Source organism: Nothoprocta perdicaria, unplaced genomic scaffold, assembly GCF_003342845.1.
Source record: "Nothoprocta perdicaria isolate Ctin4 unplaced genomic scaffold, notPer1 scaffold_9, whole genome shotgun sequence".
In the NCBI taxonomy this organism is placed as follows: Eukaryota; Metazoa; Chordata; class Aves; order Tinamiformes; family Tinamidae; genus Nothoprocta; species Nothoprocta perdicaria.
In genome coordinates, this window is record NW_020456198.1 from 3,422,130 (window position 1) to 3,449,339 (window position 27,210).

General features: G+C 43.4%; 1 protein-coding gene across 1 annotated transcript in view; it reads left to right on the top strand.

Annotated features, from left to right (window-relative positions):
* MAGI1 (membrane associated guanylate kinase, WW and PDZ domain containing 1) overlaps positions 1-27,210 on the top strand; it is a 264,046-nt gene that overhangs the window by 203,944 nt on the left and 32,892 nt on the right. Inside the window, exons 8-14 of the mRNA XM_026052605.1 lie at positions 1,427-1,462; positions 5,666-5,723; positions 8,466-8,557; positions 9,264-9,356; positions 12,165-12,347; positions 12,917-13,537; positions 26,941-26,972. Coding sequence (XP_025908390.1) covers positions 1,427-1,462; positions 5,666-5,723; positions 8,466-8,557; positions 9,264-9,356; positions 12,165-12,347; positions 12,917-13,537; positions 26,941-26,972 — 1,115 coding nt within the window. The remainder of the gene's footprint in view (positions 1-1,426; positions 1,463-5,665; positions 5,724-8,465; positions 8,558-9,263; positions 9,357-12,164; positions 12,348-12,916; positions 13,538-26,940; positions 26,973-27,210) is intronic.

Sequence of the window (27,210 nt, forward strand, 5' to 3'; positions counted from 1 at the left end):
CAGCATTTTTGTTTATCAGGTCCTTGCATTCTACAAATTTCATCTTCCCACACAGCCCTTCATTCACTGAGCTGCTTGTTATTGAATATTTTTAAGAGCAGTTAAGCCAGTCTTTTCATAGGTACAGCAGCGCATTGTAGGGTTTTACTGTTCTGATGTTGCTTTATGCGTTAGAATAATTATATATCAGGAATGTAAGCACAGAGAATAAATTTTATTTTTTGACAAGGATCACTGCTGTATTTCCACTGAAGTTGGTGGGAGTGCTCTCCTCTGTGTCGTTGTGCGTGGGTGCTTGTTTCCAGGTTTGGTCCCATCCAGTTCGTGGTTGTATGAATGTGAGACGTCTTTTCAGACTGCTTGGCTTGTGTTCTTCCCTTGTCAGCATACTTGTCCCAGACAAGTTATTGGTAGTTTCCAGTTGTTGAGGCTATCAAAGGAGATAGCAATTCATAATTCACACTGATGTTCCTAAACAACTGTTCTGGCAGAATGTATTGCACACAGGTCATGTAAGTGTTTCTAGGTGTCCAAATACTGTGGCACTACATCTTCTGTTTGCTTCTATCATTCATTTATATGGCTTACACTTTGCTGCATTAGGTCCAAGATTGTTTTTACCATCTCCGTTCTGATTTTGTCATCATCTTTCATTTTCTGACTGCATTATTATTATTTATAGGCTGAGCAATACTTTAATCATCTGTGTTACTGTTAACTTATGAATATGGAGTAGCTAATGATAAATGGAGCACCAGTGAATATTGATGGCTTTGTGTGTTTCCAAGATTGTTATGTGATTTTCATCCCAGATGTCCCACTGAAACTGGTGCATGCTTCTCTATTCCTCACTAATGCACCTGGTCTTCAGTAGGAACCTGGGACTCCAGTTGAACAAGGCTCTCAACTTCTCATCTAGCTTAAATCATGGGAGCGACTGCCATGAAATCAGTTCGACCTTGTATGCCCAAAAGTGTAAGCACCTTCTTGAATACCTTGCTATGTTAGTTCTTACTTAAATGCAAGGTTTTCCTCTCAGATTTCTTCATTAATACTCAAATCTGGCCTTCTGATGGATGTGTTTGTCCACAGAATGGATTGCTAAGGTGTCACCACATAGATCTGAGAGAAATGTCACTACAAAAATGGGAACAACTTAGGCTGCTTTGCCTTATCAAACTGTAGCACGAGGATGGTCAGCTGATACAGATATCTTGAAAAGGCAAGGATTGTTTCTTTCATCATCTACATCAGATCCATCAATATTCTGGTTACTAAAATTTGATAAACTGAAAGCTTTGGCTAGATCTGTAGAAAATCAGTGCTAGTTCTGCTATTTGCTGTAGGGAATTTCTTGCCTGGTGCTGGTATCTGAAATTTTCTTTTAATTTTTTCTGTCTCATTTACTGCTCTTCCCTTGGAGAAGAAGGGGTACACACGGAGGAACTGGACAGTGAACTAGGTAAATCATCCATCTCTCATTTTGATGTTTGACTTCAACTACACTGTTTTAAGCCTTTAATTGCTTGTCTTCTCCTTTATGTCATTTTGCATCTTTCCAGTTTTTATTTTAATCAGGCCGTGTCCCAGAAGCATTAGTCTTTCTATAGGTGCAGATTTACAGTAATTCCCTTACTAGTTTAGAGTTTGGGGAGGAAAAAAAAAAAAGTTAGAAGGACCTTAATCTCGCAAAGTTTGTTCAAAATTGCCTATTGCTGGACCCTGCAGCAGTCACAGCTTTTCCGCTCATATTGCTGTCTCCAGAAAACAGCCCACTGCTGCCAAAGTTGTGATCAGATCAAGTATCTAATGGTGTCTTTTCAGGACTAGGATCAAAGACATTGCCCAGACAAGAGAAGCAACACGAGATTTAGCAAGTTTAAGCCTTACGTAGCTTTTGCTGAGCTTGGGAATGAAACAGTAAAACTTTTTTTTTTTACTGCAGTACCTGGCTTTGTAAGCAGATGATTTCAGATGATGTGGGACACTTTCATTTGCTGCATCTTTTAGGAAATGAAGAAGTGCTGTCTTAATATCTAATCTCAGCGGTGCTTGTTCTGTTTATGCTGATAGTGGAGGTAGTTGTTATTTCTGTTCAGCTATGCTCTAGTGCACTTGGGAAGCTGAAGGGCATGGGAGGTTGCACAGGATTTTATTTCCACTAGGTCTATTATTGCTTTAACGAGGAATATATTTACAGTTTATAGTTCTGCATACTGAAGGATGTATTACCAGAGAATTCACCTCTGGTTTCTGTAATGACTTGCAAGTGTATTCTGCTTCCCACTTCGCTGTGATGGATACGTCATCAGGAGCCAGCAGTTATTGCCTGGACTTTTAGCAGTACTGGAAGAACTGCTCTCCCGGATGGAAGTGGGAGACCTAATGTTTTTTAGAGCAAGAATTTAAGAATGTGACCAAAAATACACTTTGAAGAGAATGTAGTCACCTGAGTTGTATGTCAGCATTATGCACAGCCAGGCAGGTGGTCCCCAGCAGACCAGCTAGCATCAGGAAGAAGTGGATGCCTACCAATAGCCTGCAGGTGTTTTTCATGGAGGCCTTCACAAAGGGTGACTTGAAATAAGAAAAAGGGCAAAAAGCAAAATTAGAAGCAGAAACGAAAGAGAAATGTCATCTCCTTTCAATCTGATAGCATCCAGTGCAAGAGAAGAAGGGCAGAAGAAAGAGGTGCAGGGAGACTCATTTGCTGATAAGGTTGACCCTGGTTCTGCATGCACTTACGAGTGTGTGACACCATGAGATGTGCCTTGGTTTCATTGCAGATAAGCTTTATTGAGGTTACAGCCCATAGATGTATTGCTGAGATCTGCAAATATTGCAGTGTAAAGACAGACATTTTCAAATGGTTCAGTTGATTACAACAACATGAGTGATGGGGCATGAAAACATATGGCCTATTCATTAACTGTACTCATGATTAGCATAAGCTGGTTGTTGCCAGATATTTAGCTCCTTTGTTTATATAAAATTTGTTTTCTAAGTCTAAAAAATTAAAACTGGAAGCATTTGCATGACCTTTTTTTTTTTAATATCTAGTAATAGATTGCTTCTCTCTTGGCATAAATTTGAAGAGAAATACTCAAATTTAGCCTTTGCAGTAGAGTTGGACACAAGCGTGGGCAGATCCTCCTGGACTGAGTGACACAGGGAGCAGTAAGAGCTGAATACACTGCAGTCAACTCCAGCTTCTTTGCAGTGATGCAAGGATGTGACTGAAGTCTCTGGTGGTTAGAAAAGGTTTTTTTTGGAGAATCCATCTATCACTTCTGTAGGGTAGAATACTAAACAGAAGGATCTCAGCAGGAATTCGTGTATTTACCCCAGGCTTAAAAGTATAAAATGGAATATTTATCCATTGAAGTTACCTGCTGACAAGTATTTTGAATCTACAGAGTACTTCATGGATATGCCAAAGTAAAAACCATATGGCTTCTAAACGCGCAAAATGTTTTTGGAAACCTTATGTTTATAGTACAGTCTAATGTTTAGGGTCATTTTCAGTTTGTCAGGAAAAGTAAAACAGGAAGATGAATATTTTAAAGTAGCTAAGGTGTGAGTATGCACAAGATGCCTATGGAGAATACTGACTAACCTTTTACTTCAGAGAAATTTCAGAAGCTTGTATGAGTCTGAAAGTGCTTCTACATAGTCAACAAAAATGGGTTGAAAGCAGCAGTTTGAGGATGTGAACATTTTCTGGCTTTCCGTGAGAATATATTAAAGGAAAAAAATAAATTAACACCAGAAATAATTATGAAGAGAAAGAAAATAAAGTATTTCTATTTGAGCTTTAAAATTGAAAAGCACTTCATAGACCACACAATCTCATTTTTAAAGCATTCTTCACAATCCAAACAATCTCATTTTTAAAGCATTCGCATATTATTTTTCGCTCCCTTCACTTTTTTGTTTTTTTTCCGGCTTGGCCTCCTCACCATTCAACTTTCACCATAGTGCAGTAGTGCAAATTAGGAATGAAATGGCTGCCACTAATTATGGTTTCTCTGAATGCTTTCTAGGTCATAATTTAATTGTGGTGAAACTCTTTAAATAAAGTCTATAGTGTTTTTACCATATAGGAGTCCTTTGCAAATTGGATGGTTCACTTCGTGAGAAGATTTTCAAGACTGACCTGTAGCTTTGTAACTTCTGCTCACATGTAGTCTTCCTTCTTGCACGGCACAGAGGAGTGACCTGTTTTCAAAGAATTTGAGATTGGTCTGTTGATAAAATTGCAAAGTATCTTCATGCCCAAAAGTTAGCACTGGCTTGCATTTAATTGCTTATGTCTCAAGGAATCCAAAGACATTATAACTGATAAGCATTAAATATTGAGAATGGAAACCTCTCTCATATTAGCAAATAAGGGACATGTGGAGCAAAATCCATGAAATGAATTTCATCTAATATTCAGCCAATTCAGAACACAAACATAAACTTTGAGTAATTAATCCATGTGTGTTTGTATAGATTCTGTTCATCTGTGGTTTGGAAATATTTCCAGCCTTATGGCAGCATAGCCAGAGACTATAAATAGAGAAATAGATAGTTACATTTACTCAAATTAATGGGTCATTATTGATTGTACGGGCTTACCAATTGATGGCATTAACGAAAATAAATCTTTGCCTTTGATAATAAGTAAGCATTGATGATTGGTTTGTCAGTTTAATGATATCCTTGAGGAATTATTTTGCAGGAGATACTTCAGCAGATATCCTGTAAACTTGTCCTATCTGTCTTCCTCTTATTACTTATGTATTACATGTACAGAGTGTGTGGGGCAGGGGCTGCGCTTGCACAGTCCGTGGCACGGTGAAGGCTTTTGATGCACAGATTTCCATGAGAACTCCTCTTGTTTATTAGGATAATTTATTTCAGGACCTGCAGCTAATGGGAATATGGTGTGTAAAAAAATGAGTGGGGCAAAGAAAATAACTGAAGTGATTATATTACGTTTGCTAATTATAGTTAAAATGCTTCCAGTTTAGAAAATCAACAAGAACAAAAATGGATACATTTCCAAATGTTAGTTCCATCTTCAGAACTGTTTTTTTGTTTGCTTGTTAATTATGCTAATTTAAAAAAGGAAATTGCTGTTACATGTAATTGTGGAAACATATATTTTTATACTGACTGTTGCACATCGAAATACACCTGCGTGTAGAAGAACCCAGGAGGCTGGTTTCCATATGGGGCTGTTTACATTAAATTCACACTGTCCAATTATGAGCAAATTTTGCTCTGCAAAGCAATGTAAATCCTTAAGAAAGATGCAGAAAAATAGGCTGTTATCAGCAGTGCTGAGTGTACTCGGCCTAGCCCCGGAACAAGAGATGAAAAGTTTGTCTGCCAGAACCGCTTGCCATAATCTCACCTAGAAACTTATTGACAGTTTTTTTCATTTAATGCAAAAAAAAAAAAAAAAAGCAAATCTGAAATTGATGGGCTTCCCACCAGTACTGGTGGGACAGCTTATAATGTTGGTGATGTGCTGTGTCATGCTTTAAAAAGAAGGCTGTGAGCATCTTGAAAGTTGGGCTGGAAGTCAAGCCTGAGCTGCTGATGAGTTTTGTGTCTTAAGGAAGAGTGCAATAAAAATTTCTTCAGAAGTTTCAGTATTTTTTTTTTCTGTTTCCAGAATTGCCTGCTGGTTGGGAGAAAATTGAGGATCCCGTATATGGTGTCTACTATGTAGAGTAAGTGCCGCTCTGCACTTCTGGCATGGCTGTCGGGAAGGGAGAAACACTTTTTCCTGCACGATTCCAGACCCGTGTTGATTGCATGTCATGCCGAGGAGGATGAGGAGCAGCCCCTGCACCTCTATGGGCAACAGGGTGCCCAAGGATTGGCATCTCAGACCTTGCCTGCCCAGGAGCATCCCTCCAACACAGCACTGCTAGTGAGCTCAAGGGAGGCAGGAGCATCCTGGGGTCAGGGAGCACTTGGGGAGAGAAGGAGCATCCAAAGCTCAGGGTTTGCAAAACCCCAGCATGTTGCTGTCTGAAGGTCTGAATGCCCCCGTGAATTTTTCAGTAAGGGCCCTAATTTGGACAGAAGGAGGGTGATCCTGATTCCTTTGCCAAAGCAGAGCCCTCTTTAAGATGAGATAACATTTATTAAGACAGTGTGAACAAACGTGCGATTAACTGAGCTTGATTCCCCGAATACAACAAAACTTCAGCATGCAAAGCAGACCACCAAGTCAGTTGTGATGAAAGGACATCAGAATGAAGAGCAGAAGCGTCTGTGCAGCCAAATACCCACTGCCCAGCTGCTGGCGTGGCGGTGCGTTGGGCTGTGCAGAATTACGGGTTTAAGGCAACTCTCCCTGGAATTGGAGCAGCTTCTTTTTTATCTACACGACAGAAGTGCTCCCTTGGGAAACCAGAGATCTGAGTCTTGTTTCAACACTGACCCCAGAAAATGAATTTTTAATTATGTGTATACTGCTGTCTAGTAGCATGTCTTATGATAGCCCTCAGAATACACACAGAGTAGAGCTTCTGTCTGCTTGGGCTCGTTTCTGACCCTGCCATCGGTGCCTAGGGAAACAGGGTTAGCAAGCTGTGTAATTAAGGCCTGACATTTATTTACCAAAGACATCAAGAGTATTTTTCAGCTATTAAATGTCAAGCCAAGAGGTCTCTCCAGCATTTTTCATGTTGCTTTATAAATATGTGCCCATTAATTTTGTGGCCCTCAGTGATGAAGTTAAATAGAAAAGTAAAGTCAGAGACCTAAGTTTGTTCTACTTATTATCTATTATATATTTGCTGTCTATCCAAAGTGTACAGTTTAAATGTTTGTCTCTGACCCTTCTAACTGAAGCACTCTTTCTGTTTACTTAAAGGTTTTCATTGAGAAACTACTATAGCCAACAAAAGTTAAATTAAATCACCTTTTAGAAACCATTATCATCTTCCTCAGCTTTGTGAACATTTCGTGAAATTGGAAATCTCTCTCTTGTAAAATTCTTGAAGTTGTTTGTAGTTGCTTATTTGATATATTTTTCTAGTGATTTTGTATTCGTCTTTAGCGGAAAAATTCTAAGCAGAACTCAGTAGTATGCTTGTGCCCTAATTACTTGCAAATTTTAATTTTTTGATAGAGGAGGGACAAGAGATGATAAAAGAAGTTGTTATTAATGGTAAACCTGGACTTGAACGCAAAAAAGTATTTTCAGCTATTATACTTAACCCTACCAGGTCCTTGGTAATAGGAATGGTTTGCAGCGATGGAGGAACTTGGGCTCTGCACTGAGAGATTACAGAAATTGGACATGAACATTTTTATCCTTTGCTAACCTGCTGGCTCTTTAAGTCCTAGACAGAGAGATGCCTGGCTGTATCTAACCATTTCAAACCATCCCTGTGATTAGTGTCAATAAATAACTGATGTCACACAGGGACAGATTAAGGGTTGCTTTTTTCTGTTTTGAAATCGCTTTCCAAATGCTCTCTTTTTCCCAGGGGAGCCAATTCAGCAGCGGTGTTCCTGGTCATAGGCCACTATAATTTGCTCGGGGCTACCTGCTACCTGCTTCTTTGTCGCAGCAAAACAGCTACTGAGCGACTGCAGTGGGACTGAATGACTGATGAGCTGGGAAATTCAGCTCTAGCACTCATTCACAGGGAATCCCAAAATTCTGCCCACATCCCATGATGGTGGTTTGGTTTCATGCCGTGGTAAATTCCTCTGCAGGGTGCATGGCTCATCTGTGTTTGTGGTTGGTTTGGTTTTCAGCGTTTCAGTCTTTTCCTGAAATTGGTAATAGCTATTAATGATAAATACCTCATCCTGGGTCAAAAGCAACTTGAGGCATCTCCAAGGAGAACAACCGAAGTTTCACTAAATGCTCGTTCCAACTGGGAGTATTTTCTGGTGGCTAATTCTGTTTATGTGTGCATGTGTGTGTGTGTGTGTATATATATTATATATATATGTTTATTTAAGCTCATCCAGAGATGAGCTTTTCAGCTTCTAGCCTGCATCTGGGCAGCTATTTCTCAGACACTGTTAAGAGTGTGCATTGATCATGTAGCTGACAGATGTTACCAGTTGTTGGCTTCTTTACCTTCAGTGAGCCACGGAATGACTACACCTTTGGGAGTCAGATTAAAGCAGGGTTGATATGGGCCTGTCTTTTAAAATGCAATCAGACAGAGCGCCTTTTCCACTTTAATCTATTGTTCACAAATAGAAGACTAATGTATTTGAAAGAATTGGCCATTTCTAGTCAAGATACCGTATCAGTACTGTAATACGCTTGCTTTCCTAAATATGCCTTTTGGCACAAATGGTGAACATTGCTCCAGAGACCCTGTTGCTGGGTTGGTTTGCTACATTACTCCTTTCCTCGGAGGAATTTTGAGCCGTGCCTTCCATTCCTGCTTGTCACGTAAAGGCTTTCCTAATTCATTGTTTTTTTTCTTCCCCAGCCACATCAACCGGAAGACACAATATGAAAACCCCGTTCTTGAAGCTAAGAGGAAGAAACAGCTTGAGCAACAACAACCACCACCACCAGAAGGTTGGCACCAGGGTGGGCATGATGGTTTGGGTTTTTACTAGGGCACATGCCATCCATTAAGTTGGAGGCTTCATGCTGATTATGTTTGTCCTCCCTTTCGTAGTGTTCAAGGCAAGGTGGCATGCATGGGAAAGTTTGCATATGCTCTTCAGAGAAGATGTAGCAGAATGCTGGGTGTTTTTGAGCTGTAACATCTAATATTTTGATTAATTTGAATCACTTTTTAATGCACTCTGACTACGTTTGCTTTGTTTTGGTACCTTCATAACTTTCCCATCCTTCAGTTGAACAGTTGTTGTTAGGGTCCAAGGAAGATCCTTTAGGCTTCAACGTTCTTCCTGCAGCCCCATTTCCTGCAACATCAGCTCTATTGCTTAAAAATCAAGGGGAACAGATATCATGAGTGCAGTGGAGAGCAGTTTTCATGCAAAATGTCGAGAGCACTTGGTTGCAAATCATTATAAGCTCCAAGGCTGGGTGTGAAGTAGAAACCTGCTGCAGACAGATTGGTTGATCTCAATGTGGCGAGTCCTACTGAATTGGTTTGGGATGTCTCAAGTCACTCTCCATGGCTCTGCTTCTCTCTTCCCCTCCTGTCATGCTTCACCTCTCTCCTCTGTACGACCCTGCACTCGAGTGTGTGCATGTCTAGGAGCTCATAGTGCAGTTGTGAAACTAGTAACATTTCCCTCTCTGCCCTCTCCAGAATGGACAGAGGAGTGTCCATCCCTCCCACTACCCGCTGCTCCCAACCATGTTTCAAACAACCAAGAGGCAGTTCGGGAGGCACCAGTGCAAGGTAACAACCTTGTTAAACCGGTTGTTGAGCTACAGCAAGCAACATTTTTGCTGAGAACAGGATTTCTTCAGCCACTAGCAAAGGGAGGATCTGCATCAGTCGGGTTGTAGGAGCAGGGCACATGCTTGCCAACTATCCCGAGGTTTTTAGAGTCGTGATTGTGGCTACTAGATGTGAGTGGCAAGTGAGACTGCCCACATGTTAAGAGGATTGTGGCAGGTTTTCATGGTTTCCAGGTCTTCAAAAGTCACAGTGAAAACAGGAGTTTCCACATCAACAGGATTTAGCAACAACTGAAAGTAGATGCACATAGATCCCTTTTCTGCAGGGCTTTAGGGACACACAAGGATTAGACTTTTGTATCTGCTAAACTCTACTGAGTCTGGAATGAGAATCATAAAATAGGACCCAGTGCAGGCATTTCTTTCTGTTCACACAAGCTAACCTTTCTTTCTAAAACCCAACCGAAGAGCTTCATCATGCTGCAATGTGATTCAAACACTAACGTGCATTAACATGTCATATTTTAGCGTAAGAGCCTAAGCCAACATCACACCATGTCTGCACACAGGCAGGCAGACCGTCAGGTTAAAGCAGTTTTAATAGCCCCAACAGCTGGTTGGCATGTCTGGGAGCTGTATGTGGGTGCATCACTGGCACCATTTGGCAGTACCTTAATTTTGGAGAGCTCAGGTATCCTGCTTGCCTTCGTAGCTGCCCGAGTAGCTTGTTTACTTTTGCTAGGGAAGGATCTGGTTGGTGATTTTATGGGTTTCATTTTTCTGTTTGTGCTTTGAATCCGAATGAAGAATTGAATTCAAACATTTTTTAATGTTGAATGTTGAGGGAGTAGGAGCTGGGGGAATTCCAGAAGGGGGATCTTGAAGATCCTCTGCTGTTTTGGGAACTTTTATAGAGCTGTCAGGAGTCTATCCTCAGTCCTTAGATGTCCTCAAGACCAGAAAGCAAAAAGGCCAAGTGCCTTGCATGCATTTGGCTTCTGAAAGAGCTCCTGAGTTGAAGCTCATTAAGTCACTAGCAGCTTTGGGAAGTGCTTTTTCAAAAAGACTTAAAGTTTGGGGTCATATCTTGCAGTTTGATTATGGACCGGTTTGAAATCTGAACTGAACGTATGGCCAAGTGCTTTGGCATAATTGCAGCCTTACTTCTTAGCATCAGTGTTATGTGTCTGGCCAACTGCTCACAGGTCAGTGCCTTGTCGTAAATAACTACCTGGACAGAACGTATTTTTATTCTTTTATTGGTAGCTGAAATGAACTGAAACTTTGCCAGATCAGGTTGCCAAAAAAATTGCAGAGAGTTTCACTTGTAGCTCTTGCCAGGGCAAATGCTCTCTGGTTTTAAGTGATCATAAGTGGACTTCATTTTCATATGTAATGATGTTGTGAGTTTGTGGTATTGCTCTGGTCTACAGAAACCCAAAGGCTTGGGAAGGTGGAAAGAGCTGGGGAATGCTCCTATATTCTGCATTTCCGAGGTAGGCTCTGAAGTTGAGCCTGCAGGAGCTCATGGGAGCTTAGATTCTGTGAGAGGAATGGGACACAGGCAGCAAGGAGAAGCAAAGGAGGTCGAGGTACGTTAGTATACATAGGCGATGGATAGGTCGTCTTCAAAGGAGCACTTGTGAATGTCATATCAGTGTGCAACAGCGAGGCCAGAGCCCAGGCATCCGTTCGTGGTGATGCAATGGGATGGTCATCCCTTGGACAACCTTAGGAGCCGTGCCCAGCTTTCCACCCACTCCAGATGGCTGCCCCTTGATGTTTTGGAGATTAGCCTGGCTCAGCACTACTCTTCATGTCATGTCCTGGTGCTCACCACTGTCTCGCCTCTTGCTCTTTTCTCCTCCTTTCATGGTCTTGCTCTCTTCTCTTGCACATGCTGGGCAGTTGCTGTGTCCAGCTGCCCTTGGACCAGGAATTTCCATCCCTGCCACCAAGGTGAGCACTAGCAACAGAGTACCTGCTCCTGGACCTCAGCCACCACACTCCCAGCAGGGTTTGGAACAGAGGCTTATCTGAAATGAGGCCTCCCAAACACCAGACCTGGGATGTAGCCTATAGGGTGGACTAACATCTCCATTTGCATCTTAACTGCAGGACAAGTTCTCACTGTATTGGTAGGCAGATGCCAGCAAGCTTTGCTTGCTTTGCTTGTCTTTCGAACCAAAATGGAGCCCAGCACCAAGTGGTGGGTAATACACACGGCCTCTCAGCCCTCCTTACTGCTGGACAACTGTGCTCCAGACAGCAGGGCTTTTCTGGCAATCAGGGCTCTGAGCAGAGCAGCTGCTCTGATATGCAGGATTGTCAGATGACAATATCGCTGTTGCTTCTTTGAAGGCAGAAGGCTGCAGTCCTTGCACAGCCCCTTCGAGAAGCATCCCCAGGTGCACTTTTCCCCAGCTCTGTTCCCAAGTGGAGGCTTGGGAGCCTCAACCCCGCAGAGAGTGCTCCCTTGAGAGCTGCTTTCCGCTTCCCTCACAGCAGCCCATGCCAGCACTGCCGGCTGCAGCAGGCACTGCTGATCCTCGAGCTGTCACCAGAGGGCTGAGTGACACAGCTTTTTCCTCTCTAAGCATCAGAAGCAAGTGGAAGCACAAAGGTGCTTAGTGCAGGCGTTGGGAAGTGCTGCGGATGTTCAGAGCTCGTGGAATGTGCATTTCTGACCCAAAGCGTTGCTGTATTTGCCCATGCAATTGTTAGAACAGGGAGAGAAAGAAGAAAAACAAACTAGATATTCTTGCCTGCTTATTTATATATATTTTTTTCTGAACTTCCTAAACAGGAAAGCCCTTTTTTACCCGAAACCCCTCTGAGTTGAAAGGGAAGTTCATCCACACCAAGCTAAGGAAAAGCAGCAGGGGATTTGGCTTCACGGTCGTTGGAGGGGATGAACCGGATGAATTTCTCCAAATCAAAAGTTTGGTGCTTGACGGCCCTGCAGCGTTGGATGGCAAAATGGAAACAGGTACCCATCCTTAGTTCTGGCTGAGGTTAGGCCAACATGGCGAATTCCTGTTAGGAATCACCAGAGGCTGCAGATTGAGTTATACGTGGAACATCACAACCTTAAACATCCTTGTCTTGTAGCCACAGTATGAAAAACAAATCATTACTTAATCAATAGGTCTGAGATGTGGTAGATGGCACCTTATTTGAGCAGTTGGTGATTGACAGCCTTCTGTTATAGCCCTCACAAGCTCCAAGTTTTGTTTCAATCATGTATCAGCATAGCACAAGCACAGTGCATTACAGTGAGAGATGAGCTTTGCAATAGCTGTTAAATGGGCCATATATTGTCATTTGAACCTATTAATTTTTTGCATGAGCCAAATTGCATTTTCACTGTCAAAAATATTTATGAAAGCATTATGCAGAGAATCCACTGCATAGAGATAGTTCTTGCTTGCCCAAGTGCAAATGCTCTTTCTCCTTGCTCCCCTTTGAGTAGCATCCATGGATGCTGTGGATCGGAGCTTCATGCACAGAAGTGATGTGGCTAAGTGGGTTTGGTTTATCTGCCCATGTCATCTGCAGGGGATGTCATAGTCAGCGTGAACGATACCTGCGTGCTGGGCCATACGCATGCTCAAGTGGTGAAAATCTTCCAGTCCATTCCCATCGGTGCCAGTGTGGACCTTGAACTGTGCCGAGGCTACCCTCTGCCTTTCGATCCCGACGATCCCAACACGAGCCTGGTTACGTCCGTGGCGATTTTGGATAAAGAGCCGATCATTGTGAATGGGCAGGAAAATTATGACTCTCCATCGAGCCACAGTAGTAAAACGGGGAAAGTGAACGGCACGAAGGAAGCAAGGCCGAGCAGTCCTGCTGAAGTCTCTTCCAACAGCTCCCATAGTTACCCCAACGACACGGTCTCTTTGGCATCCTCAATAGCAACGCAACCTGAACTCATAACTGTGCATATAGTGAAGGGGCCTATGGGCTTTGGGTTTACTATAGCGGACAGTCCCGGTGGGGGCGGCCAAAGAGTGAAACAAATCGTGGACAGCCCACGGTGCCGAGGCCTAAAGGAGGGCGACCTCATCGTGGAAGTCAACAAGAGGAATGTGCAGAGCCTCACTCACAACCAGGTGGTGGATATGCTGATTGAATGTCCCAAGGGAAGCGAAGTCACCTTGCTGGTGCAGCGAGGAGGTAAGTCTTCAGAACTGCTTGAAAATGTTCTTTTCTTGATGTTTGTCATGAAAGATCTGCTCTCCTAAACTTCTGTTTAGAAATACTCTGCATTCTGAGCTGTAGAAACCACCCTATATTGACAGTTGTGCATGTAGTTCCTATGTGTCCTCAGATGAGTTGCTCAAAGACTTTTAATACTAAGATGTATTAAAGTGTTCTGTATTGTCATGAGTAAGTTATAAGTTACGTATTTTGGAGAAAATATAGTTGGAAGAAAAACAGCAGCTGTTATCAGTGGTCCCAGGGAATGCACACGTATCAGGTACCACCACACATTAATTATTTGAATTGTCACTGACATTTAATAATCTTCTTTATGCCTTGAAGGCTTCATGAAAAGATTTGATGAGGAAATAAAAGTATAGTTTTAATAAGGCAGTAAATAGATCCCTGGTGCAGATGCTGCATCTCTTCTTTCATTTCATTAAGATACAAAACCCATATTGAGCATATGGATTCAGCTCAGGTTTCTTGAATCCCCATCCTCCCCTCCATCAAGGCCCTGATATTTCAGTCTGATTATAGATTACTTGCACTTCCAAACTTCGTGGTACTGCGAGACAGCAGTGGATCCACAGTCCGCTGCTGATGTACGTCCTTCTCCATGTGCAGGAGGACGTGCACATGGACTGTTTGGGCAGGTGATTTGCTGGGGTCATGCAGCCATGGACAGCACCAGCAGCCCCCACCCAGGGAGCCAGGAGTTTGGTAGGGGCCATGAGATGGAGATAAGATGCACTCAGCACTCATAGCTGAAGCACTTGGGTCCCGTCTCCAGGAACGTCACCTCACTGTACCCTGCCAAGTCTTTTATCAGAAACACCATCCCCAGACAGCGTGTCACTGTGTATTTTGGTCCTGTTACAGAAATGCGCTTGGCTCCGGTGTCGGATGAGCTCCTTGAGGGCTCTCCAAGCACTTCTTGAGCTTCCCTGTGAGTTGTCCTTTCCTTCTTCTCCCTCTGGTGTCCAGCGAGGAAAGTGCTGGGAGAGCGTGCAGCGCTCGAGCCTTAGCGTGACGTTTGCATGCAGCATCCCTCCTATGTTACGGCTGGCGTTTCGGAGCCATCCCGAGGATTTGTCAGAAGAGATTACTAATCAGGCAGAAAAACATCAGAAAGAGAGGTGTAGAACACGGGAAGAGCTCTGCCAGCTCCGAGTCACTGGTGCACTCCCAGCAAGCAGTTTAATTGTTAAAATGCAGAGCCCGCAGCCTCTGACAGCAGCCTGTAAAATATTTAATGTAAAACATCTTCAGCTTAGGGGAGCTGGTGAGTCCTGCCATTGCTTTTGAGCAAGGAGCACAAGGATGATTTGGGGAAGGGTGCAGCTGAAATGCCTGCACCCTGCTCCTCTGGCTCACCTGAGCATCATCTGCACACTCCACAGGCAGGAGATAAATATATTGCTTGAGAGGGGGACAACCGCGGGTCACAGAGATTTGGCTTTCAAGAGGCTCTGTAGAAAAGCTTTGCTTATCTCTCCTCCGTTTTCATTTTTTATTTCAAGTGAAGTGCTTCCCCTTTTCCCCTTCCTCCTGCTCTCTCTAGGGCATCATATTTCCTTGCTATCATTTTCCTGTTTCATCTCTCCGTGGAGCTAGATAAAGTTCACAAGGGATATGTCTCTGTCCAGCCAAGGATGAACCCCAGCTGGAGCCTGGGGGCGTGGGTCTGATCTGGGTCTGCAAGAGCAGACCCAAAAAGCTGCTTTTCCTTAATGAACCGAAGGGGCCAAGAGAGCAAAATCATTATCTGTAAGTATCAGGTGGGAGGCAGAGAAGATGCTTAAAGCAAAGAGAGATCTTGGCTTAAGAGCAAACAGATGTACTTTGGCCATGAATCATTTTAAGCTGGAAACAAGGAAGTGCCAACCCATTAGAGCCTTGGAGGAGGCATGAGCCTGAAGCTCTGTAAATTTTTGAAGGGGATCTGACATGTCTGCCATGGCAGAAGGGAGGCTTGACAGCCCAGGAGTTCCACTTGAGACCTGGAACCTGAAAGTAAATCAGTGCTGCTAGTCACAAAATGCAGAATTAAGCATATGTTTTGTCCTTGCTTGCTATTGTGCACTTCAATTTAAAGAATCATTGCTTAAAAGGTTGAAAGAAAAGGTGCATCCTCATTTTTGTACCTTGATAGCTGCCACAGTTTTTTTCTCCTTGAACCTACCAAGTAAACAAAGCACCTTTCTCAAAAAAAAAAAAAAAAAAAAAAAAAAAAAAAAAAAGATACTAATATTTGTCTCTGAAAATCTGTTTTTCGCTGAACTCTTATCTGTGCGAAGTAATTGATGGCAGGAAGTAGTTCTCTATTCTGCTGTAGACATGCTGTTTGGAATCAAAGCAACATTTTGGCAGAATATTTTCCCTGTTTCCTAAATGAATTTTATTCTAGGGTAGTGTGGCTATAGGGGGCAATTCCTGAGAGTTACTCTGCAAAACTGCTGTGCTATATTTTTTCGTGTCTGTAAGGTCTTAACGTTTGTCTCAGAAAATATTTGTGTTTCTTGGTGATGTATTTTGCAATTTGTTTTGAAGTGCTCAAGCAGTGAGCTTTTTCCCACCACTACCAGCATCCCAATCAATTTTAGTCCAGTCTTCAGTAGAGCCAACTACATGGTCATCCCGAATTAGTGTGTCTGGCTTGTGGTCAGTCACAAGAACTAAGCTGGGCAGTTTTCATGCATGTTCAAATGGACTGGGTTTTCCTTCAAAGCTTGCAGTGTTAGTACTACCTAATTGCATCTGTATGGGCTGAAAGATCAAAAATAGCATAGACTTTGAGCCTCTTCTGCGTCATCCTCTAGGATGATGTTCCCACTTGGCTCCAGATCAAACGGAAAGCTTGAAGGTGAGACCTCACTCGCTTGCACCCCATGTGCAAATCAGTGGAGTTTCTGAGAGCCTTTCCTAGTGTAAATTCACATTAGAGAAGAGAAAACAGTGTTTGAGATGTGTGATATAAACACCAGAGTTCCAAACCCAGTTGTGTTTTATGGGCAGAGGAACCACAGGCACATTTGTCTAAATGCCCATCAGTGGGCAGCTGAGGGCTTACCTCCAGCTAAAAGCATTTCTATTTTAACAGGTCAGTTGAATGGAAGATGTTGGTGGGGAGACCTATACTAATGGTCTTGTTCTTTCAGGCCTCCACTCAAAGGTCTTTGGAGGATCCTTATAAGGCATATACCTTAAAGAGAGATTTTCAGTAATGAAACAAATTTGTGTAGCTTTAAGGCTAAACTATATGAACTTGGCTAAACTATATGAACTACTTGTTGCCATTGCATTGATGCTCTTGGCGTTCGAGGCTCATTGAGCTCTGCATCTCTTGGGGTGAGAACGCCTGCCAGAGTCAAGTGCTCTGCATCCGAAGGGTCTTTCTGCAGCCCAAGATGGGAGGACATCTTTCTCCCTATTCAGGCCCCAAAAGGTCACATTCAAAGAAGCATTTCTTTGTGCTGCTGGATGCAGCTCCAGTTTGCTTCAGCCAGGGCAGCGAGAGTTAAAAGATCCTTAGGACACAGTGGGAAAACTTTGCAAACAATATATCATAACAGCTGGTAATTGCCTGCTCATTATAGCAACGTGGTGGGAATCATTTTGCTCTGAGATCTACATGTCAATGCTGAGGTGGAAGGGAGCAATGATACTGAGCATAAAATATCTGGGTTGAGTGAGATCCATTAATGCTTCAGAGGACATCTCTGGTCCCTCCTTTGTGCCACCCACCATGAGTGCCTATCGCCTTGACTTTTCTAAGCAGAAACACTGTCTTTCTGCATGCTTCTTGAAACATCTCTCCCCCTGTACAAACAGAGTCATTTTACCTTAATGCCCTTACCAGAAGTGCTGGAAATTAATCGTTAAATGGTAAGAGACAAACAAAAAAGGCAATACCGAATCTCGCATTGCCAGAATTGGAGCTCCTTCTCGTTTGCTGTCCCTAGTGATGGAGAGGCATGGTAATTAGAGCTGCAATGAGCTATTCAGTGAGGACCTGAACTCTTTTTGAATGAGCCACTCACTTCTGTTTGCCCTTTAGGCTTGCAGTGAAGTGCGAGCTCAAAGTCATACCACTTCAGCCTCTGCTGCCAGGAAGATTCAGACTGTCCCAGCAGCTGCTGAGTTAGAGAAGGAGCGAGTCCGAGGGGCATTGAGGACAAAATCACAACTCAGGAGTCATACGGCCGTTGCCACAGAGCGTGTTTGCCTGTGCCAAAGCTTCTGGAAAGGGAAGAAAAGTTCACCATTTCCAACAGCGCTTTCACTCCCGAGCATAGAGGGAGCAGGATGTTACACTGGGCTCTTTGTGCCGCCCTTGGATCCGTAGGCCGCGCTGTGGAGATCTGTCCTCACTTAGCTCGCGGCTGCTGGCACCCATGGCTTTGCAGGGTGATGAGCCACATGGTAGTGGTCTTCCAAGTGGTTCCTTTGGTGGTGGGTCCTTGGGGCCAGGGGCTGAGGTGTCTGTGTTTGTGTATCTGTGTACACCTGCCCAAGGTGGCTCTGATGCCCCTCTTCCACCACGGTGCAGCTCCAGCTCGCTGGTTCTGCTGTTTGCTGGATGTGGCCTTCATGCCTCTGGAGAGGAGAAGGTTGCATCTTCTCTCATCATTATTTTATTTTAACACCAATGATATTTCTATTAGATTTCAATCTCCTGCTTACTCTCAACCAAAAGGTGGCCCTCATATTCTTCAAGACCTCTCTCATTCATGTCTTCCACGGGCCATGTCCTGAAAAGGGAAATTCCCTCCTGTGTGCTTGGCCTTCCACACCTCCCACCCCAGACCACCGCATCAAGGCAGCTTCTTGCCCAGCAAGAAGGAGAATATCTCATTCCTGTCTGCCATATGGTCTGCTCAGCTTGCCTCTCACTTTTGGAAAACCCCATTTCAACTCTCTCCTTTTTTTCCCCTCACTTCTCCCTCCTTACCTCCACCGCAATCACTCAACCACCACTAGTCACCAAAGCCTCCCAGTGCCTTCTGCTCAGGTATCACCCTCCCTATTGAATATCTTCAATAGTAAATTATCGGTTGATGGTGTTATTTTGAGATGTATAATTTCTGATCCTGTAGTGTGAGTAATACCATCCAGAAATATCTTATGAGGGTGTTATCTTTGATAGCTTGTGAATGCTCCTAATTAGTTGGTAAATTATGTGAATAAAAAAAGTTATCAAAATCATAGTATGTGTTAAGAAACATATGTCCATGTGTAATGCCAAGATTTTTTTTCCGATTCCTTATAATACCACTGTTATAGATTTCCTGATTAAATTGGGAAACTTGTTTGGCATTTATAAATCCATCTTCTGTCATTTCCTACTGTTTATTTTTGTTACTGTTTCCTTTAAAGAGATTTGCCTGGGAAGAAGGAAATCGGATTAGTAAAGTTTTTTTAGTTGGTTTACAAATTGCATCAAAATGAAATGTTGTTAAAATATTTCACAATGGTATCTTTCCATTTTTTAATAGACAACACTAATAAAAACAAATTGTGTGACTAGCTAAACACTAAATCACATTTAATGCAGTTTTAACAGAGCTTGCCTTGTTTTCATGAGTTATTTGCAAGAAAGCAGCAGGTCTTGGGGAATTTTTATTTGTGAGTAGTTGCATCTTTTTTTTCGAAAGCACCAAGTCTCCCTTTGTTTTCCTTTTCTCTCTGTTAAGTGAAACTACTTTCGAACAAGGCTAAAATCTGATGAGACTTTAAAGCAAGTCACATTTACTATTCTCTTACAGCCTTGTTCTGATTATAGGTTGCTATATCAGGGAGCAGATAAAGAAATTGGTTGAAGTCAGAAAAATAAAGAAATAAAGGGAAAGTTGCACATTTTGATATTTTTAATATGGAGCTTGAAGTTCATACCCCTGATCAGAATTGTCTGCGTGCATGTATTTCAATCCACTGTGCAAGTTAATTTTCCTCTGAAAAGCTTCCGAGCGGCAGATATGCCTTTTTGGGGCAATGCTGTATATTGTTATGCAGCACAATACACTGATCACTGGTAATTGGTTTTGTAAAGCAAGCTAACAGCAACTTGTTTTCTCTTTGTGATAAAAATAAGCCAAACAACATTTAAAATCAGGTCGTCTCATAAATAATGTAATATTTGGAAATTACCCTGAATTTTTTTTCCTTCAACGTGCTTGGCAGGTGTTCACCTTAGGAGCATTAACTGTTGGTCCTTGATGATCTGAATTTGCCAGGCCTGGGATAACAGTGCGTGCCCCAAACAGCAGGGTGCAATTTGGGTCCTGCCAAGTTTCTTGATGCAACATGTCCAAATAGGAAATAGGAAACAACAAATTCCAGTAACAACCTCGAAAAATCCACCCCACCCCGTTGAGCCTCCAAAGCTGCAGAGCTTGGCTTGGAAACCCTGAGATCCCAAAACACTGCAAATAGTGCTCTTTTAGTCCTTTCATTTCAAGCCTCTGGCATTTGTATTCAACTGCCTTTTCTCGACCAGCAGGCCAGAGGCCAAGATGCTTCAAGCAAAGCAGATTCTCCTACGTGCACCCGAATCCTAAAACGGCAGCTTTAAAATAGAGTATCCCAGTAATAGGAGAGCCTTGGTGTCACCAGCATGGTGCAGTGCTGACAAGATGCCGAGATTAATGCATTAGTCACCAGAGGCATGAGTATTTTCTCTTCGTTACATCATTTGCACCAATTCTGGGCCAGAAATGCATAAGCAGATGGGAGATGCCTGTGAAACTTGCTTTTGGGTCTAGACTAGGTTTACACTGATTGCCCTGCCTGTCTGTGACAGCATGGCCTGTCCGTACTGGTGTCCCCCAGATTGATGTGTCATCCGCACTCCAGGGCTGCAGGGAATGGTAAAGCAGGATCAAACAGTTGCTGATTCATTACTTGGCATTTTGTTACATGCCTTTCACTTATTTTAAAGCCTGCGATTGTTTGCTAAAGGTTTTACGTGAGCTTGGTTTAAGGTCAGGAAGAAACCTGGTCTTTAATCATTTAAAAGGTGAATGATTTATATACTTGGAAGAGCAAAATAAGGTGTTTCATCTGATCTCAATGTTGACAAAACCCAGTAGCGATTTTGTGAGCATTAAACTCATGGCTGCCTCTGTGGCAGGAAATTTGGATCTGCTTTAAAATTCTTCAGAAAACTCAAACAGTTGCTGGATGCTGGAAGTAAAAATGGTTTGAAATCTTCCCATCAGGGTGTTTTATTGCACAAACCACCTTATCTCTCCCAAAGCACTAGGTTCTTATAGGAGGAGCAGAACTGAAGATACCTCTGCAAATAAAAGATGAAAGCTCTAAAATTCCTCTGAAAAGCTGCTTTTCTCCTTAGCTTGAGGTTTTGAAAAATATCTCTTTCTTTCCTCTCTTTCCTTGTCCATGTTTTGCTTTGGTTTGGGTATGCAAGGCTGGAGTGCTGTACGTGGAGCCGTGCAGACCCCCACGGTGCTGTCTGATATCGGGCTCGACGTGACGTAACGCAAGGTGGCCCAGCAGAACCCAGCACCATTGCACTACGTGAGGCACATTGAAGCAGAGAGGGGCCTCCCACTGCATCCCAGGGTTTTGCACGGCGGGAACGGGAGCGCGCTTGGAGCTTCCCGGGCTTGCAGCTAGCAAGGTTCTCTCAGCCATGTTTCGGCCATGCATGATAATAACCAGTCATAATGGAACCAGTGAGGAATGGGAGACTGAGAAAGGTCTTCCTTTATTGCTGTAATTAAATACACTTGGCGGGTCCTTGGAAACAATAGCAGGTGCGCAAAATTGAGGGAGAAACATGGGTTTGTAGTTTGCGAATTGATGGATTTGCTCTGAATTGGATGATGCTTTCTCATATAAATCTGCATATTTCTAAATCTTTTTTTCCCCAAGTTTATTACTTTTTGCTTGGTTTTTCCTCCATTTTGTATTGAAACTTTTTGTTTCTTTGCTTTTGCTGTTAGCTTTCCCCAACCAGATGTAGCTCTCCTTATAATACTCTAATTATAACTATAATACTATTTCTAACTGTAGCGGCTTTAAGGCCATCTCAAAGCAATGCCTTTAGTGCCAGAAAAGCCACCAACAAACACACCAAGGGTTGAACTTGAACAGTTTGTAGTGCTGGTGCAGGGGGCACATGTGGGAGCAGAGGCTGAGACAGCAAGAGATGCTGCAAGTGGCCGAACATCCCAGGCTGAGCATCCCAGGTGGGTCCAGACCCCACAAATGGAGATCTATGAAGGAGAGAGAAACACAGTTTTCCCCATCTCCGCCCTAACAGGTTAGTGTCTGGGATAGACACTTATGTGCATGAATCATGTTGAGGTAGTGATTTATTTTAAGAGAGAAATGTGTTTTCAAGCAAATAAAATTGTGTTTTGTGAAACCACGTGCGGTCCCACTGGCCTCTAGGGAAGATTTTCTGCCTTGACTTGGCCCATGTGCATGCACGCACCCCTGCAGCTGAAACGGAGATTTAGGAAATTTAATGTGTTTCTCTTTATTTGTTTAAATATTAGCAGAGATTTTCATCTAAGCATATGAGCTTTAGGAGAAAAAAACCTTAATTTAATGAGCTTCATAAATAAAATTATAACAACTGCTGACATGCTTCCAAGTATAGGCTGGATTGGTAATGGTAGCATTAATTTTCAATCTCTTTATTATCTTACTGTCTTGGCATAACTGTGTATGTCTTACCCCGTTGTTAAATTTATATTTTTATAGTAATTAAATGGTATTTTGTTGGCCTATATCTTCTTTATTGCTATTCTGATTTGAGACACTGAAAATATGACCTAGATTTCAGTTAAAAGAAGTTGTTTACTGTCTTGACCAAGGGTAAGTAATTGAGGTTAATACAATTTAACATCTTTAGAGCAACTAGAAACAAAATTCTCATTAATGACGATAATATACCATGCCTCGTTATGGTTTTTGCCAGGGCCAGTGCGTTAATAATGCCCAAGATGGTCCCTTGAAAACAGCACTTTCTTAGCTTGCACATTTTAGAAACTTAGTGTTTGTCACCTCCTTTGGTAGGCACCGAACTTGATCTAAGGCTCACTAAATCCCTTCCATGTAGATCATTATTATTATGTCTTAACGCTAGTGTTGCTTAGCTTATTTTTATGCCAGTGCAGTAACACGGTTGTTTTGCAGATCGCAGTGACAAGCAGAAAAGTTAGGCAGTTGCAACGTAGGGGTTTTCTTCTTGATGGGGCTCCTTATGGCTGTGTGCAGGCGCGTGTCTCTTGCTGCCAATTATTCCGCTATGTTTTCTTGTTCTTTCTGCAGCCTGGAACAGATAAACTTGATTTTTTTTTTATTTCTTTTAAATCATGCTCGCCCTTTATTAAAAATTCTTTGGCAATGGGTTATACGGAATCAAGGAGATTGCTTTGTCACCATCCATCTCCCCTCCCTGCCCCTGGCGGCACTGAGGGCCATTAGCGTTAATTATTTAGAGTTCCTCGTTTTGCGCACGGAGAAGGTGATCAATGTGCCAGGCTCGGTAAGTGGTTATGTACCCCCAGACTGCAGTGCTTTACCCCTTGCTTTCCAAGAGTCCAAGCTCTTCGACAATACCCTTAAAGTTGTATTCAGGGCAGTGTAAGCAGTGCTATTTAGAAAGCTGGGGAGTTTTTTCTGGGTTTTGTTTGTTTTTGCCATGCAGGGACATTCTCTCTGTAGGTACTAACTCTTTGACACAACCTACGATGTTTCTCTTCTTGCATTTTTATGCATTTCCTGCTAATTTCCAGCTCTTGTGCCTTCTGCACTGCAGACCACGCACTGTCAAAACCGCACGGGTGGCCCCTTCACCAGTGCTGCCCTAGGACTACCTGACTGCTGGATCCAGGCAGTGCACAGGCTGTCCTGCTTGGAAATGAGGCAGTTGTGGGAAGTGAAGATCTAGGGACAGTTGTTCTGTCTCTTCAGGTGCAAAGACACTCACAGATTGAAAAGTGTTGAGCAGGAGCCACAGACATTGCAAGCAATGAACAAGATTGTGCCTCTAGGTCCTGGCTGGCTCTTCAGGCGCCTTTTCTGTGTGGCTGGATTGGGCAGACACATACCAAATTGCTCCAACTTCCCCTGGAATACCTGTGAAATGCACTTGATTTGTGGTGGAGGTACAAGTGTCCGTGCTAGCTGCACTTCATGTCAAACTGAGCTGTTCTGATGGGTCAGCTGGACTCCAGCAACCTAGGGAGAGGTCTTCCCTGAGAGCCAACCTCGGACCATTTTGCCACTAACTCTCTGCCACTAACATGTCTCTATGGAGTTGGACTTGATATCTCTGGTATCTGTTTAAGGAATTCTGGAGCAAATGTGGCTTTCTGTGGGCTCTCCAGACCCTAGCCAGGCTGAAGGATGGATTTGTAGTTGCTCGTTGCATTCTGGATGTGCTTCGTGAAATGCAATTTATTACATGTTGCAGTTTTTCCAGTTGACTTGGTTGCAAAAGACAGCAGATTTGGGAAAATAATCCTATAAAATACATGGTAGAAAGAGCAGCTCTTGGGTTAATTTCAATCTTTTGACCCCACCTTCTTCCATGGTCCCATCACAGGTAGTATCAGAGCAGTAGCAGCTCCCTAGCACCAGAAGGCTCACTACAACAGGCTGCAAAATTAAAACGTGTCCAGGAATATGCAATGAACTGAATTGTGGCCTTAATTCATGGCCATAATGCAGTGCCACACAAGAGAAATATTGTTCCTGATGGGCAAAGGCATTATGAGTACTAAAGTCATGGTGCAAAACTTGCTTAACGATTTGCATTTTTCCCCCCTATGTTACAAAACATAGTTGAGCAGATGGACGCAGCCAGCTGTACATAGAGCTTTGGGGAGTACTGAGGGGGAAAAAAAAGAGGTTGTTGTTAAGACAAATGTAATAATCTCCGTGATAATTAGTTTAATTTAGATCCCTGCATCCGATTCATTTCTGACTAACCTTGTATGAAGCCTTTCTTGCCTCTCTGACGAGTCGGTGGATGTGGTTTGATTACAGTCCCCGGTTTTGTGCTTACGGATTGCTCACTGATCGCTGGCATTTTTCATTAGGCAGTTGCTTTATCGCATTGTTGTTTAGAGGGGGAGTAATTTGTGTTTTCTAATTAATTTAATGCCAGTCACATTTTGCAAGTAGCTACAATGAGCCCATTCAAGGGGTTTTAGGTCATATTGACATTGCATGGCAGATGCGCGGGTTTGTTTTGAAACACACTGTTAACTCTGTGATGGCAAGAGCCCATTTGGTAGTGTGGCTGCTGCAAGCGGGAATTTGCACCTGCAAAAAAAAAAAAAACCAAAAAGCAAAACAAAAAAAAATTGGAAGATGCATTTTAAGTGCTGCAGCAAGATGTCTGTATGGATTAAATCACAAAGGAAATACACTGGAAAGAGTGAAAATAAAAGCTGGAGCAGTGGCATTCTCACATTTCAGGCAGTTATTCCCCTGGCTGTAGGTTTGTCCCATGAAAGCCTCTCAACTTTTGTGAACATGTCACTGATTTTGGTTTAAAAAAGGCAATTACAGCTAGTTCTCCAGCAAACTCTAGCACGGACCAACAACACCATGAGATGCAGTGGTCCGTGAGGGACCACATGAGTAGTGGCCTTGGGTGTATTTTCCATTATTTTCCAGCCTTTTTCCATTTCTTTTGGGTTGGAGCAGCTGAAATTAATGACAAACATTGACGGAGAGCTTTGTTCAGTAGCTCATACTTAATATGTTTTAACATTTAATGCTTGCCGATGCTGTGAACTAAATTCCAGTATTCTCCGGACTAAGAAGCCAGCTGCATCTCAGCGTTATCTTTTGTAGGGAAGGCTCAGATTGCTACAAAGCCTCTCCTGGCTCCCGTCGTGCTTTCCACTGAGGGTGTGTGCATGCCTGCGTGCGTCTCCACGCTACCTATTGATTTAATAGGAAAGAGCATCCCTTGGAAGGGAAGAGCGAGCATGTGTGCGCATGCATGTGGAAGGAGCGCGCGCCAGGGACTGGCTCGCTGCACGTTTGCATTTATGATAAATGGGGCCTGTTAGAAAGGCGACTTGCCATGAATGTTATTAGTGCTGCACTCGGTGGGGGTGCTGCACAAATGCCAAGGCCAGCAGCAGAAACACTGGAGTCCAGGCGGGTTTGGTGTTTTGTTATCCCCATATTAGGGATTTCCAGCTGGGTCCATGGAGCAGGCAGCAATTTGGGTGCTTTTTATTATTTTTACCTGTGGTTCTTGCACGTTCAAAGGGAGCACCACCTTAAAACACACTTCTTCCTTGCAGGATTTGCAAAGCAGCTTCTCATAGTCCCTGGGTAAATCTGAGACAGGGGCATGACTTTGAGCATAATAAAGAAAATGCATAAAGTAGAAAAACGTTGCGTGGCATAAATGCCCCATAAATCAGCATCCTAATTGCAAAAGCAGGTTTTGAAAGTCTGAATTACTGGGTGCTTAATGTGGAGGGGAAACCTCTGCCGGGGAGTTGATACTGGTTTCCCAGCGGTGCAAATATGGGATTTCCCTCCATGGGGTTCCCCTCTCCTCATGGTGTGGAAGCTGCTCCATGCTGCAAAACTGCCCTTGAGAAACCATCCCCTACACTCGCGCTTGCTCCTTCCCTTGCATCCCCCGGAGATGGAATAAAAATTGCCCTTTTCTGCGCTGCTCTGGCACCCCCAAGGGCCAGGGCATCAGCAGGGCTCCACTTTCAAGCCACGTCCTCCTGCAATGCAAGCTCGCAGCTGCGAGCTTCAGCTCCTTGCATTTGCACCAAGGCGCTGGCACTTGCAGGAGGGAAAGGTGCTTTTTTCTCGGCAGGATTCACACTGGCGGGGTTGCATTTGCCCCCTGTGTGGCTCTGCTTTCTTTTCCCTTCCCGAGCCTCCCAGAGGCAGAGACAAACTGCCTTTTTTTCTTTTTCTTTCTTTTTTTCTCTTTTAAAAACCCTTTTCTCACCAAATACTCCTTTTTAAAAACCCAACCTGTTCCCCCAAACGCTGCTCCCATTGGTCCGGGGAGGCTGACAAGCCGCCCGCGTCAGGAGGAAATATCCTGCCCTTAATTGCCGGCTAAGTCGCCCCTAATCCAGGGGAAAACGTCCCCCCCAAGCCCCCCTCTCCCTCTCCTCCCCTGCCGGCGCACGCTCTCGCTGCTGATTCGACATGAGCAGACGGGTAACTCTGCCGCGCGAGCGAAACCTGGCATAACTCTGCAGATGGCTGTGTTCGGATGATGCACCTAGGGATCGATTTCCTCCTCTATTTTTTTTTGTTTGTTTTTGTTTTCTTTGTTTATTTTTAAGACACGCTGACGTGTAGACGCTAATGCTTCTTTTTCCCTTCTTGCCGTTTTGCAGGACTGCCGGTCCCGAAGAAGAGCCCCAAGTCGGTGAGCACTTTTCCAATACTCTGTGTGTGTGTGTCTGGCTTGGAGGAGCGTGGAATGAGCTCGGAGGGTCCAGGGTTCCGCGGTACCTCGCAGTGTGTGGATGGGAGGGATGCAAGGGATGCAGCGCGGGGAGAGAGCTCGCTTGCAAGCAAAGCCCGAGGTTTGCTGAGACAGATGAGCAGGTTTACCCACCAGAAAGAGGAGAAAAAAAAAAAAAAAAAAAAAAAAAAAAAGAGGG